General features: G+C 41.2%; 1 protein-coding gene across 3 annotated transcripts in view; it reads left to right on the plus strand.

Moving 5' to 3' along the window:
- myh14 (myosin, heavy chain 14, non-muscle) overlaps positions 1 to 11,093 on the plus strand; it is a 43,629-nt gene extending 32,536 nt beyond the window's left edge. For 2 of the 3 annotated variants that reach the window (XM_076988454.1, XM_076988452.1), the window contains exons 41-44: positions 620 to 728; positions 3,091 to 3,263; positions 3,535 to 3,561; positions 5,643 to 11,093. In XM_076988454.1, coding sequence (XP_076844569.1) covers positions 620 to 728; positions 3,091 to 3,263; positions 3,535 to 3,561; positions 5,643 to 5,835 — 502 coding nt within the window. In that variant the 3' untranslated portion in view covers positions 5,836 to 11,093. The remainder of the gene's footprint in view (positions 1 to 619; positions 729 to 3,090; positions 3,264 to 3,534; positions 3,562 to 5,642) is intronic. The other variant, XM_076988453.1, reaches the window with a different exon arrangement.
- Positions 11,094 to 15,380: the final 4,287 nt, after the last annotated feature.

Raw genomic sequence — 15,380 nt, forward strand, 5'->3', positions numbered from 1 at the left:
GTTCAGGGAGCGTGTGTGTGGGGTAAGTTCAGGGAGCGTGTGTGTGGGGTAAGTTCAGGCAGCGTGCGGGGTAAGTTCAGGGAGCGTGCGGGGTAAGTTCAGGGAGCGTGTGTGTGGGGTAAGTTCAGGGAGCGTGTGTGTGGGGTAAGTTCAGGGAGCGTGCGTGCGGAGTAAGTTCAGGCAGCGTGCGGGGTAAGTTCAGGGAGCGTGTGTGTGGGGTAAGTTCAGGGAGCGTGCGGGGTAAGTTCAGGGAGCGTGCGGGGTAAGTTCAGGGAGCGTGCGTGCGGGGTAAGTTCAGGCAGCATGCGTGCAGGGTAAGTTCAGGGAGCGTGCGGGGTAAGTTCAGGGAGTGTGCGTGTGGGGTAAGTTCAGGGAGCGTGCGTGCGGGGTAAGTTCAGGGAGCGTGCGTGCGGGGTAAGTTCAGGGAGTGTGTGGGGTAAGTTCAGGGAGTGTGTGGGGTAATTTCAGGGAGCGTGTGTGTGGGGTAAGTTCAGGGAGTGTGTGGGGTAAGTTCAGGGAGTGTGTGGGGTAAGTTCAGGGAGTGTGTGGGGTAAGTTCAGGGAGCGTGGGGCAGCATGTTGCTCCTGCCCCTGACCCATTGCCCCTCCCTCTCTCACAGGGAGCGTGCCCTCGCCAACAAGCTGGTGCGGAAGACAGAGAAGAAGCTGAAGGAGGTGGTGATGCAGGTGGAGGACGAGAGGAGACACGCAGACCAGTACAGAGAGCAGGTGTGTCCCCTCTGTCCCCATGTCCACTCCAACACGTCCACTAAACCATACAATGACCAGTACAGAGAGCAGGTGCGTTCTCTCTGTCCCCATGTCCACTCCAACACCTCCACTAAACCATACAATGACCAGTACAGAGAGCAGGTGCGTCCTCTCTGTCCCCATGTCCACTCCAACACGTCCACTAAACCATACACAGACCATTACAGAGAGCAGGTGCGTCCTCTCTGTCCCCATGTCCACTCCAACACCTCCACTAAACCATACACAGACCATTACAGAGAGCAGGTGCGTCCTCTCTGTCCCCATGTCCACTCCAACACGTCCACTAAACCATACACAGACCATTACAGAGAGCAGGTGCGTTCTCTCTGTCCCCATGTCCACTCCAACACGTCCACTAAACCATACACAGACCATTACAGAGAGCAGGTGCGTTCTCTCTGTCCCCATGTCCACTCCAACACTTCCACATGGTTCCCACAGGTCCTTGAAATCCTTGAAAGTTTGTGAATCTGAAAAATAAGTTCAAGGCCCTGGAAAGTTTTTGAAAACGGGCATAAATAGACAGACGTCCTTGGAGGTCCTTGAATATTTTTGGGGGGGTTTGAAACATCACATGAATGAAGACCCCTGTCAACAAATAACAGGGCAATAACAGTTGGTAGGAAGTCAATATTTAGAAAAGATTGGTATGAAAAAGGTATTTTTGTAAAGAATCTTTTAGATTCTTATGAATTTAGCCTAAATTTATCATCCTTTGTTGAAAAATGTGATCAGATATGATATTTGTTATAAAGATTTTAACAAGGTCTGCAAAGCGATTCCTTTAGCATTGATTCAATTAATCAGAAATGTTATTTTATAGTCAGAGGTGACTGTTTCGATGCCCACGTTAAAAGTAAATGACTAACTTATTTGACATCAAATGTAATAAGATTATCAATGATGGTATGAGGCAGAAGAAAGAAACATCCTGATACAAATGATAAAACCACAATGTCTTTTGCTCATTCCAAATTTGTCAAATTGCAAATATCTCCTAAAGTGAAAGAAACTCATTTCAAAATAATAAATAAGATATATATCCTGTAGCCAAGTTTCTTAAAAGAAGATTTAAATTTGATGTTGACTCATGTGCCTTTTGTCAGTCAGAAGATGCATTCTTTTCATGTCCATTAGAAACTGGATTAATCTCAAATTTAACGTTCCTTCTTTTGATGTTGATGCCATTTTCTGCATAACAAAACTTTCAGATTAACAAAAAGTTCAGATTTCTCTGGTGCCATTAATGTAGTCATTCCTTTAGCAAAATACTACATTCACTACAGTAAGTGAAGGTGTCATAAGCTCTCCTTCCACTGCTTTGAGTGAATTTAAATCATATTATTCTTCATTAAGTAGTTTAGCATTTTTTTTTTATGCTAGAATCATCTCACACCTGATCTCTAGAGAGGTATTGTTCTAATCTCATTATATGGCTTTGTTCCTCTGTTCTGTTCTATGAGCATATGTGTATAATTTTGTGTTGTTTTGTCTGCTGTCAATATTTTGCCAGCACAAGTTCATTTAAAATTGATTCCGCAGGGCCTATGCTGACTTTTACTTTGCAAAAGTTCGGTCATTCTGTAGACTTTATTGGCGAAATTCGTTTAAATCAGCACTGCATTCTAGTGTTTCGTGCACTTAGTTAATGTTTGTGTAGGTGCTTTACGTGTGCCACCTTCTCACAGGTGAAATGGTAAATTGTCACATTGAGCGTGAGTGAAGATTTCATTGAATCTTCAAATAATCTTCAAATAATACACATATGCATATACACATAGAACAGAACAGAGGAACAAAGCCATATAATGAGATTAGAACAATGTAATGTCTTGCACATTTGGGCCTTTGAACTTGCGTTGTATTAACATGGTTTTTTGATAACATATTCAGGGGTAACAGTAGGTAAATGCTGGCAGGTGCAGTCCTTGAATTTGAGGAAGTTGGTCCTGGAAAGTCATTTAAAGGTCCTTGAATCTGATGTTAACCGAGGTGTGGGGACCTGCTTCCTCTAAACCATACACAGACCAGACGGGCAGGAACTGCAAGAACTTCAGAACCTCCAGCAAAACAACAGTCAAATGTCCATTATACATTATACGTTATCTTGAATACATTAATAACAACTATACTTTAACACATTTCTCATGCCACATTAGCGAGAGCTATGAGAAAGTCCTGTAAAATAAGATACAGCTGAATTTCCTGAAATATTTTAATATTTTTCTGAACCTTGAATCTGGACCTGGTGGTGTATCAATAGCAGAAGGTCTGAGTACTGCGTGTCCAACATCTGGTGTGGATTGTCCTCCTGCAGCTGGACAAGTCTATGGGGCGTGTGCGTCAGCTGAAGCGTCAGCTGGAGGAGGTGGAGGAGGAGAACTCACGCACCAACGCCCAGCGTAGGAAACTACAGCGGGAGGTGGAGGAGATGAGCGACAGCATGCAGAGTATGAACCGTGAGCTCAACGCCCTGCGCTCACAGCTCAGGTACAGACGCACGGCAGGTGGGGGGTGGTCAGCCTGGTCATGGGGGGGGTGGTCAGCCTGGGCATGCATGCATCGGGATCGGGGGTGTAACGTCACTGGAAATGGATACTGGGTTCGGTTTTGCTTGCTGGTTTATTTAGGTTTATACATGCATGGTTCATGTCAACATCTAATAGAGCTGCATGTGTGTGTGTGTGTGTGCGTGCGTGTGTGTGTGTGTGTGTGTGTGTGTGTGTGTGTGTGTGTGTGCATGTTTGTTCGTTTCACTCAGTGGCACAGAGCAACCCAAAGCCACCAAGTAGGTCTTTACAGTGTGTTTGTGTGTGTTTCATACACTTCTGCTCCAAGATTGTGTTTTCTCCTGTGAACTGAAAGCATGCCTCACTAAGGTGTCCTCTCATGCCTCTCTAAAGTGTCCTCTCATGCCTCACTAAGGTGTCCTCTCATGCCTCTCTAAGGTGTCCTCTCATGCCTCTCTAAGGTGTCCTCTCATGCCTCTCTAAAGTGTCCTCTCATGCCTCACTAAGGTGTCCTCTCATGCCTCTCTAAAGTGTCCTCTCATGCCTCACTAAGGTGTCCTCTCATGCCTCTCTAAAGTGTCCCCTCATGCCTCACTAAGGTGTCCTCTCTGTCCCCTCATGCCTCACTAAGGTGTCCTCTCATGCCTCACTAAGGTGTCCTCTCTGTCCCCTCATGCCTCACTAAGGTGTCCTCTCATGCCTCACTAAGGTGTCCTCTCTGTCCCCTCATGTCTCACTAAGGTGTCCTCTCATGCCTCACTAAGGTGTCCTCTCTGTCCCCTCATGCCTCACTAAGGTGTCCTCTCTGTCCCCTCATGTCTCACTAAGGTGTCCTCTCTGTCCCCTCATGTCTCACTAAGGTGTCCTCTCATGCCTCACTAAGGTGTCCTCCCTGTCCCCTCATGTCTCACTAAGGTGTCCTCTCATGCCTCACTAAGGTGTCCTCTCTGTCCCCTCATGTCTCACTAAGGTGTCCTCTCTGTCCCCTCATGTCTCACTAAGGTGTCCTCTCTGTCCCCTCATGCCTCTCTAAGGTGTCCTCTCATGCCTCACCAGTGTTGCGAATAACGCCGTTAAAAATAACGGCGTTAGGTAACGGCGTCATTTTGTCAGTAACGGGATAATATAATTAATTACTTTTCCTGTTGTTACAACGCCGTTTACATTACTGGTCATTAAAAGCGGTGCGTTACTATATATTGATATACTAATCCGAGCGGACCGCTGCCCAGGCTAGTGAGGAGTAACAGATCCCGATAGGTCACAGTTCTCCGTGTAACATCTGTTTAACTTAACAAGTCAGTAAGCGATTGGCTAAGGCAGCGTTATGATAGCCAATCAGAGCCAGTGTTTTTACACGCGCGCCAAAGCACGCGAGTGACACGACACAAACGGAGAAGAGGCCGAAATGGCGTCAGGTGCAAGCCGAAGAAAACTAGAATTTTCAAGGCGATATAAACATTATTTAAGAAAATACTTGAAGTTCCTGAATGTCTACCAGACTGGGTATTTGATTTATTTAATTAAGAATAGAGGTTGTATTGTTAAGTTTACTTCTGTTGTAAACAAACCAGTTGTCTCAAGTTGAGAGAATTTAAATTAATTTCATAGATGTAAATGCACTTTATATAGTGTAACTGTTTACTTTACTTTTTGCTTTTTTTTTTTACAAAGATTTGGGATTTTAAAGGATTTTATCCTGCACTGGTCTGTGGATGTGCAATAAATATCAAAAGTTAAACTTTCTGATCTACTCATTTCAACTGACTGTGAAAACTGCTTTAAAAAAAAAAAACGTAATTAATTGGCATATAACCTTTTTTTTAACTGTAACGCAAATAGTTACTTTCCCTGGTAACAAGTTACTTTTATTATAGAGTAATTCAGTTACTAACTCAGTTACTTTTTTGAACAAGTAGTGAGTAACTATAATTACTTTTTTAAAGTAACGTTCCCAACACTGTGCCTCACTAATGTGTCCTCTCTGTCCTCTCATGCCTCTCTAAGGTGTCCTCTCATGCCTTACTAAGGTGTCCTTTCTGTCCCCTCATGTCTCACTAAGGTGTCCTCTTGGTCCCCTCATGTCTCACTAATGTGTCCTCTCTGTCCTTTCATGGCTCAATAAGGTGTCCTCTCTGTCCTTTGTGTGTTAAATATCAAAATTGTTTCCTATTCTTGTCAACTTTTCCCTTTTCAAAACATTATTTCATGCACATATCCTAATCTTGCACCTCCTATCTCAATCTCTCCTTTATATCACATTGTTTTTTAAACTCTAACACTCTCTTTTACTTTTGTCTGTCTCTTTGCCACTCTCTCTCCTTCTCCACCTCACCTTTCCTCCCTCTCTCTCCCTCAGACGTGCTCCCCTCCCTCTGTCCGTGCGAGGAGGTCGGAGAGCCCTGGTGGACGACCTCTCTCAGGAGAACTCGGACTCTGAGGAGCCCCCCGGCTCCCCCACTCCCTCCAGCGGTCTGCCTGGGACACCCATCTCCTCCGAGTCCAAGTCCCTGGGGCCACCACCCCCGTACAGCCTGACCGACGCAGAGTGAGCTGTTCTGGGGACGAGGAAACAGGCAGCTGGCGGTTGGACAGACAGCCTGACTAATCAGTTAAATAACATGTCGGAGAAACCGAGCTGCACAGACTGTAACTCCTCAACCGAGACGGAAATAACTAGACGCACATGATTTCATGGTGGAGATATCGTAGTACTTTTAAATTTGGAGATAAAGCTCATACAGAGATAGTACTTTTAAGTGTTTAATGTCCTACACTGACGTGTTAAATAAGGAGTACAATTCATTTCCTTAAGTGGAAAAGAAATCCATTTTCCCAGTGTTCTGAGGGAAATAGCATTAAAGTATATCAGAAATGCCACATATCAGTGCAATGTATATCAGGCTTAAATGTGGCAAAGTTAAGATGGCTGCTTCAACCTAAGCGCTCTTTCAATCAACCATAAGCCATGTGTTTAAGGGCAGTCTGCATGTTTTTGATGGTGATATGATCGAAAATCATTGTCAGACATTCAACTGCAGATTCGTGTTAAGGCTCTCATTGGCTGTGCTTGCATGAATGATTCATCTGCCAATCAGTGTTCCTCTCAGAAGCCTTTCTCTCTCTCACTTTTGGCAAAATGGAATTTTAGACACACACACTGAACGTTTCAAGATGCTAAAACTTTTTGAGAATAGTCGTCTTATTTAATATTTAGGGATAGCAACATCAAATCAATGGAGAAATTGTCAAACTTTTTTATCAAACAATTTGGTACAGATGATTTTACACATCGAAGTCAAACATTTTCTTAGAAACAAGAAAGTGAGAGAGAAAAAATAATCTACTGTGAATTAAGTCTGAAGGAACAGAAGGCAGGTTAGCTTCTCCACTGTTGGCATTAGGAGGGGGCAAAAATTCACAAAATAAATAAATAGATAAACATAAGAAAAACATTTAAAATAACAAAAAAAATACGTAAACAGGAAGCATCAGAAGAAAATAGTTTCATGTACATAATAATAAGTCGTATTTTAAACTGGATCAAATTGCATTAGAAACATTTAGAATTCATTGTGGTATACCCCCCCAAATTCCTTGTTTTGATAGGTCGCAAGAAAACAGAATAAGAATAATTTATCTTGAGAAGTGTTTTCCAAATGGCATAAATCGAACAATTAGAGACTGCTCATTTCAGTCAATGGACAGGTACTGATAGGCAATTTGTCAACCCATATTAAAATAGTGTTTCTATAAATAAAAATGCACATCGAATAACCTCACTGATACTGTTATCGTATAGTACAACCTCAACGGTGCCATTGTAAAATAGTCCAAACTCACTGATACCATTATTACATAGTACATCCTCACTGATACTCTTATCACATATTAAAACCTCAACAATACCATTGACATAGTATAACCTCACTGATGAGGTCACTGCATAATACAAATTCATTGTCAACATGATCATATTGTGCAGCCTCACTGATTCAGTTATCATGTAGTGCAACCTCACTGATTCCATTATCATGTAGTGCAACCTCACTGATTCCATTATCATGTACTGCAACCTCACTGATTCCATTATCATGTAGTGCAACCTCACTGATTCCATTATCATGTGGTATAACCTTACCAATACTATCCTCACTTAACACAACCTCACCTACAACATTGTCACATAGTAACACCTCCCTGGTGCCATCATACATGCCAGTGGGGTGCTCGTTTAAGCCTTAAAAACCTTTGACAAGTCTCCTTTTTAAAAATGTAAAATTCATAGCATAATCAGATTTTTGAGAATTGATGTCTGCTTAGACCATTAGTACAACAAAACACCCTCGTAAATGTACTGTCAGTTTACCATTTAAAATATAAAGATCAGGGTTTTGGAAGATATAGTTGATTTGCCCAGTGTAATGTGTTTGAATACCATGAGGAGACGTGGAAAACTTGGATACTAATGACATTGTGCAGTCCTTGAAACCTTTTGTTGAAATATTTTTAAAAATCCTATTCTTAGTGAATTAATTTGATAAGTAGACTGTGATTAGTTACAAAGTATTTCCACATTTTTAAACATATCACTACTCATTTCAGCACATTTGTTCAACCATAACTGTTCATCAATCGATTCTCATTATCCCAGTTATTTATGTTATGGCTGATTTTCTTGCCTATGCTTTGATGATTAACGTAATCTTAAATAGTTCAAGCAGACTGAGCTCTTGAGCATCGTCAGAAACCCGTATGTACAGTGACTTGTATGTGCAATCTTTTAAAGACACGATAGAGAATACAGAGTGATGTGATGAGAAATTTTACACTCCTGAAGTGTGTGAGGGGTCACGCTGACACGCTGTAGGGTCATGTGTGAGGGGTCATGTGTGAGGGGTCGTGTGTGAGGGGTCGTGTGTGAGGTGACTTCTCGGTCTCTCTGCAGATCAAAAGAAGTAGTTACTTTGTGTCATTAAGCAGTGTCATTACTGCAAGCACATCATTGTTAAAAAAATAGATTATTATTTATCAAAATACATGCATGATGGGTTTTTTTGTTTTGGTTTTGTTTTTTGTTTGTTTTTAATTATATGATAATTATAAAATTTAAGCTTTTATGTTTTACCAAATCAGTGGTGTTAGGATGAACAAAGGGACCTGAACAAGGAAAGCTGTGCTGCAGTTGTGTGGTGGTGCAGGAACTGGGTCCATCCCCCCTGTGAACACCCAAGACCTCAGCACCTCCGCTCTGTTCTGAGTGCCCTTTAATCCTTGGCCTTTTTTTGGCATAAAGGGTTTGGTAGTGGAGGATGATCAAATCGGCGTCTCCCGAATGGTTCAAATGGGTTGAAGGTTCCTCTCTTTGCCCTTGTTTTATATGTCAAAACACTTACTGTCAGGAAACCAACCCCTTGGGCGACAGATCCTTATGAATGGGGTTTTCACTCCTTTACTGTGTGGTTTATTGCCAGATCAATTAAAGCCAACCACACAGAAAGGTGTCTAAATTCCTACAATGTTATTTTGTGAATCTCTCTTTTGAAAGTCTCTAAAGCTCCTTTATGAGTCTGTAATACTCATTTTTCAGTTTGGTGGACTAGGCCCTGAGTTTTGGGCTAGGCTAGGCTAGGCTAAGCTAAGGCTTTCCCCAGACTCTCATTTCTGTTACATTCACCACAAATAATAAGCTGCTGTTTAATGTATCTGTGTTGCAAGGTCCATTTAGACCATTTTTATTTCTTCTACGGAAGAGTTTCCTAATCAGAACAAAAATGTTATCACACTGTTACTACTGACTATAAAAACACACTGTAGTTTATTAAATGTACTAAAACGTCCCTGTGTAATGGCTTGTCAGTACAAGCATAGAATTAGGACCAAACAAGCCACCAACTTTGCACCTTTTTCCTTTAGACATATATGATGTGGGTGGCTCTCCTATGGGGTCCCTCTCTGGTTACACCTAGACGCTAATCCAGTTATTCTGTGCAATAACAAAGTTTCTGTGTTGCTCTGAATCCTAAACTAGGCCTGACTTCGTACTTTTCAGAATCCAAACTGGCAATTATATTCATCTGGTACTGAGGAGATGTTCCGTAAATATCATGGAATATTTTGACTACTAAAACGTATCATCAAAATGTACTCAAATTAAGTTATACTTATGATGAAAGGTTCATATGAATGTATCCCGTGATAAAATCCAGTGCTCTTGCTCATTATGTACAATTTTGTAAAAGAGACAAATTTTTCCCCATCTAATTCTGAAATAATGTTCTAAATCAGTCAGGCTGTTCACATTGTCCAAGCCAGTGAAAAAATAAATGTACCCTCCTGGTTAGTGACCCCTAGTGTTACTTTTGGCTCTCAAAAATGTCTTAGATATACGGAGAGAACATGTAATAGTTAATTTTTATTTCATTCAAAAATGTAAACATACAAAAACAACTTTCACTTACCTAAACTGAATGTGTGGTTTTTGTTATTTCTGTCTCATTTTGATATTTGTTCCATACTGCTGCTGTTTTATAACTAGACTAGTGTGGAAAGAGATGGTGCTTTAGCGGAGGATGCTAGCTGCAATGTAATGAATCTGTGTGGAGAAGAGCAGTTAATGGCGAACAGAAGGAGTGCATTAAGTTGTTTGTATTTATTAATACCAAGACTGGTATCTAGATAATCTTAGTTTGTTTATTTGTTTGTTTGCCTCTGGGCAGCTTTTTATTTGTTTGTTAATTTTGCTATATGGATAAAGTCTTACTGGGGTGACTTTTAATATACTGTATGTTATTGGTTTTGAAATTTGTGTGGTTTATTTTACATATATACAAAAATCAGCACACTCAGTACATTTAAAAAAAAAACTTTTACATTGACCAGTGTTATCTTACTTATTAATTTTCTAAGTCTGCCATAAAAGTCCTTTGTCAAAATAAACATCAAGATGAAGAAGGGGGATGATGCTAAATCAAAGATCAGTTCTGGCCATATTAATAATGATAGTGATATGACCAAATAAGAATCTATTCATAAGTGGGCTCTAAGCTGCAGTCTTCTAGGCCCTGTAGTTCCTGAGCAGACGTCTGGAAGGCATCCTGACTTCATGCTGGACACTCACAACAGCACATTTGCATTTTCTCAATTTAAATTGTCTACCAGTTTGGGCCTTAATACAAAGACAGGAATATTTTACAGAAATTACCACAAGCACACTTATTAATATTCTCCAATCTAAATGAGATGATAATCAGCCACATATACATATTAAAATAAATACAGTTGCACTTGATTCATATTTACATCTTATTTACATTCATTCATATCTTATTTACATAGATCATTCCACACTGCTGAAGTCACTGCCCACTTCCAAATGATTTTCACTGAGTTTGAACTCACTTTAAATAGAACAGTTTGAATCAACCCGAAGCAACATTCATTCATTTTGGTTAATAATATAAAAAAAAACTCATATTTACATGATCAAACAGCCCAGCTCATTAAAACCAGGCAGCAATATTTAGACTACTATTTAGATATTAGTATAACACTGCATAAATCCAAATAATACAACTATCCATGTATCAAATTAAACCTTTTTTTACACTATATATTTCTACCTCGTGTTTTTACAGTAGTACACCTCTGAAGGACTTTACGTTCAGTGAGGTTCACACATGCTCATATACTCGTTTCCTTCTGTTCTTCTGTTTCTTCAGTTCTTCAGTTTACATGTTCTTCAGTGCCCACAAACATTTTTTTGAAGGGTAAATTTATTTTCCTTGTCCACAAAGCCTCAATTCATGCACATTTATTATATGCTTTCTTAGAATCATAGTTAGAAAAACTGTCCTAACTACACTTTAAAAAAGGAATTGTCCATTAAACCATGAACTTCACACAGATCTCCTAACAGTAGATTTGTCCTGGTGATTTGATCATACTTTTAAAGTTCTCCTCTGCTACTATGTGGCTGAATAGCCAGTCATCATTCAGAGGCGGAGTTGAGATTCGATGAGGGTGTGGTTTGTGTGCAGGGGCAGGAAATGACTGAGCCACACCCTCGAAACTGGGAATACTCAGATCACCCTCACCATTTGAATATAAACAAGATTCTTCATTACAATTGCTAGTGGCATGTGGTGGCACACCAAAGCAGAAATCTTCTGCAGAGGACGAGTGCAGGTTTGGAGGACTGATATAGTTTGGATTCAGAGTAGTTCCTGAGTCAATACCGCTGTTTTCACCCACTAACACACAGTAAGGGTCCATGTCACTGCTTGGCGTATGAACTTTGGGTATGTGCTGTCGATTCCAGTATTGAGTTAACACATGGTCAGTCCTTTGTAAAAGTTGGCTATCAAGAACATGGTTTAAAAAAACACCTTGTTCCAAACCTTTTGAGGTTTCCCCCAATGAGCTCCACATACCATTGACTGTGCATTGATCCTCGTTATTGATTACTGATTTAGGATTATCAGGATTATTTAGATAGGAATCTATGGCGACCCCTGTCTGTCTTGACCTCACTGATTGATTCTGATGGCGGTTAGATGGACAGGTTGATGGATTGTAGTCAACGTTATCTCTAAAATCATCTTCTGTGTTCAAATCCTTAATAGAATTTTGCAGAAATGTGGTGAGTTGTGGCCCAATGTCCAGTCCTTCATCACAGTCTGACTGGGTGTCCATGACACAGCCTCCATGTGAAGTGCTGAGGAATGTATTAATGAAGTTATTTTGAAAGGAGCCCTGATCTTCACTCTGCATATGCCAAGCTGAAGTAATCACTTGATCACTGTGGTGGATCTGTAGATCTCCTTCTGTGGAATCTAGTAGTTCAATGTCCTCCATCACATCTAGACTCTCTGTGATATGTTGCATTTGGGAGATGGGGTCAGTGTCTGTCTGCAGGTCCACTTCAAAATCACATGAATCCAAAGGCAATGGGGACTCGGCTGGTAAAGCTGGTGAGATATCCAGGAGTGACACGAGACACGGGTGTTCCTGCTCCACACTGGGGGATTTAGGGATGTGTTCATTTGAGTTTTGCTGTATTCTTTCAATATTATCAAGCCACGTGACTATGCTGTCTTCTAGAATAATGTTGCTAACTTGCAACAAGTTGTCCAGATCAACAGGTCCAGACCGGAGTAGTTCCCTCTCACAGTTAAAGGCAGATTCTAGTGGCAACTTCTCACAGATGTTTTCCAGCTCCTCCCCACTGTTCCCAACCAGACTGTCTGGTTCACTAATCGGATTGTCTTCTCCACTGTTCAGGCTGTTACGACCAGTTTTTGGAGCCTTGCTCTTTGAGTGGTGTGTGTTATCCGCGAGACTGTCTGAAGTGCTTGCATCATTGATCACATTCTGCTGTTTCGTCTCAGTTCTGGATGGCTCGGCCGTGGCTGCAGAGAAGAAGAGGTGATGAGATCATTCCTAACATCAGTCCTAATCATTAGAAACTAGTTCTGGATCTACAGACATATCTACTCTAAATTTACATGCATGGCGAATGGTTTGTACCGCTTTTCATGGCGTTTTCAGGTTCAGTCCTCTGTGATGATTTCATCTCTGTCTGCCTGTGAGACACGTCTGCTGAACACAGAGCTGAACACAGCTGGTGATTTCCAGCCTCTATTTCTGCAAATTTCCTTTGAAGAAACAAATGTTTGCTGATGAACAAAATATTTCATTACAGAATTTTAACTTTGTCTCTCTCTATTTCTCTCTCTCTCTCTCTCTCTCTCTCTCTCTCTCTCTCTCTCTCTCTCTCTCTCTCTCTCTCTCTCTTCATCTCTCTCATATACCTCTGGATCATGTTGTGGAGAAACCTGCGATGGTTAACCTGCCGTTTGGATGGTTTATTTTTCCGTGGTCTTTGCAGCGTCCGCATCATGTGACCTGCTGCCGATGTCACAAATGTAAATAGGTCACGACCCCATGGGACACCGCGTTCTAGTCCTGGTTCAAAGGACATGGTGCTAGATGAACATATACCTTAGAGCAGGATAGAGAATAATGTCAAATATAAAAGTTATCCAATATTGAGACTAATAGCATGAATTTACATTACCATGTAATTAGCACAAATAGATAAAGAATTATCCAATAATGCTACATTTATAATGACATCACACATTCAAATGGTGCACACCTTTCAAAAACATTTTTTTGTTCTTTAAATTATTTTCTATATTAGTTTTTCAATTTTTTCTATAAACAACAAATGTTTAAATCACACCTAGACAATTAAAAGAGAACAGGACTCAACACAGATTAAACTACTAATGTAGGTTAGTGAAGGTCACCAGCTTTATAACACAACACAACAAATAAGTACAAGAATCATCCACAAATCATTGTTAAAAGCATTTAGGGTACCATTTAAACGCCACTCAAAGCTCAAATGCATATACAGTATATTCAGACATTAAGTATGATGTAAAAATAACCAGTCACGCCACTCACCTGGTCTGAGCATCCGCTCACTTACTGTGCAGAACAGGTAGAGACAGAAAGGTTGATGTTCTGTACATGAGCATATATAGGAAGAGCCTGAGTGTGTGCGTGGAAGAATGTGTGTGTGTGTGTGTGTGTGTGTGTGTGTGTGTGTGTGTGTGTGTGTGTGTGTGTGTGTGTGTGTGTGTCTGTGTGAGGGGCCGCTTCAATGAGGATGCTGAAGAATAGCCTTCAGGCTGTCTACTCTTTGTCCTTTCAAATTAGAGGGCAGTAAGACATATCCAATAAAAAGAATAGAAAGTGCCCACTGACAGGTCAAAAAAGAGAGAAGGAGGGCAATTATCTGGGAGTCAACTGCCTTTCCTCGTGTGGACTCTGTATGCATTATCAATAGGACCAAAGGTTCGCTTGTTAAGTGCTAGCAAACAGGAGCCCACCAGTTAAGGACGTAACGAGGCTTTAATTGATCAGTTTAATCTCTGGCCCTCATTAACACATTCTCCAGCCTGAGAGTTCCTCTTGTTGCCACAGTCAAATTGCCCTTACATTTCAACACAGCAGGATTGGGATTTTTACATATCCATCAAAGAACCAAACATAATGGCCCCTGGCCAGGTCTGAGAAGGCAGGAGGGACGACAGTGACTGGAGGTGATCTCTGTCTCTGAACTGGTCAGAGGGGATCTCTATCTCTGAACTCATCAGAGGTGATCTCTGTCTCTGAACTGGTCAGAGGTGATTTCTATCTCTGAACAGGTCAGAGGGGATCTCTATCTCTGAACCGGTCAGAGGTGATCTCTATCTCTGAACTGGTCAGAGGTGATCTCTATCTCTGAACTGGTCAGAGGTGATCTCTATCTTTGAACTGGTCAGAGGTGACCTCTTTCTCTGGACTGGTCAGAGGTGATCTCTGTCTCTGAACTGGTCAGAGGTGATCTCTATCTCTGAACTGGTCAGAGGGGATCTCTATCTCTGAACTGGTCAGCGGGGATCTCTATCTCTGAACTGGTCAGTGGGGATCTCTATCTCTGAACTGGTCAGCGGGGATCTCTATCTCTGAACTGGTCAGAGGTGATCTATATCTCTGAACTGGTCAGTGGTGATCTCTATCTCTGAACTGGTCAGTGGTGATCTCTGTCTCTGAACTGGTCAGTGGTAATCTCTGTCTCTGAACTGGTCAGTGGTGATCTCTGTCTCTGAACTGGTCAGTGGTGATCTCTATCTCTGAACTGGTCAGTGGTGATCTCTATCTCTGAACTGGTCAGTGGTGATCTCTGTCTCTGAACTGGTCAGTGGTGATCTCTGTCTCTGAACTGGTCAGTGGTGATCTCTATCTCTGAACTGGTCAGTGGTGATCTCTGTCTCTGAACTGGTCAGTGGTGATCTCTGTCTCTGAACTGGTCAGTGGTGATCTCTGCAAATCCAAAGGACCAAGCAGTAGAAGAGATGCCCATATAAACGTATGGAAATGCACAGCGAGAAGATGAAGATGGTGGAAGTATGTTATGACATGCAGTGTCAGTAGTTTTGTCATTTTTGGTGGTTAATGTTTTATTTTTTACATGTAATGTAATATTTACTGATTATTTCATTTAATCATATTTTTAAATAACATTTTATTTGAATTTGTTTTT

This window comes from Brachyhypopomus gauderio, unplaced genomic scaffold (genome assembly GCF_052324685.1).
Source record: "Brachyhypopomus gauderio isolate BG-103 unplaced genomic scaffold, BGAUD_0.2 sc62, whole genome shotgun sequence".
NCBI classification, from domain to species: Eukaryota; Metazoa; Chordata; class Actinopteri; order Gymnotiformes; family Hypopomidae; genus Brachyhypopomus; species Brachyhypopomus gauderio.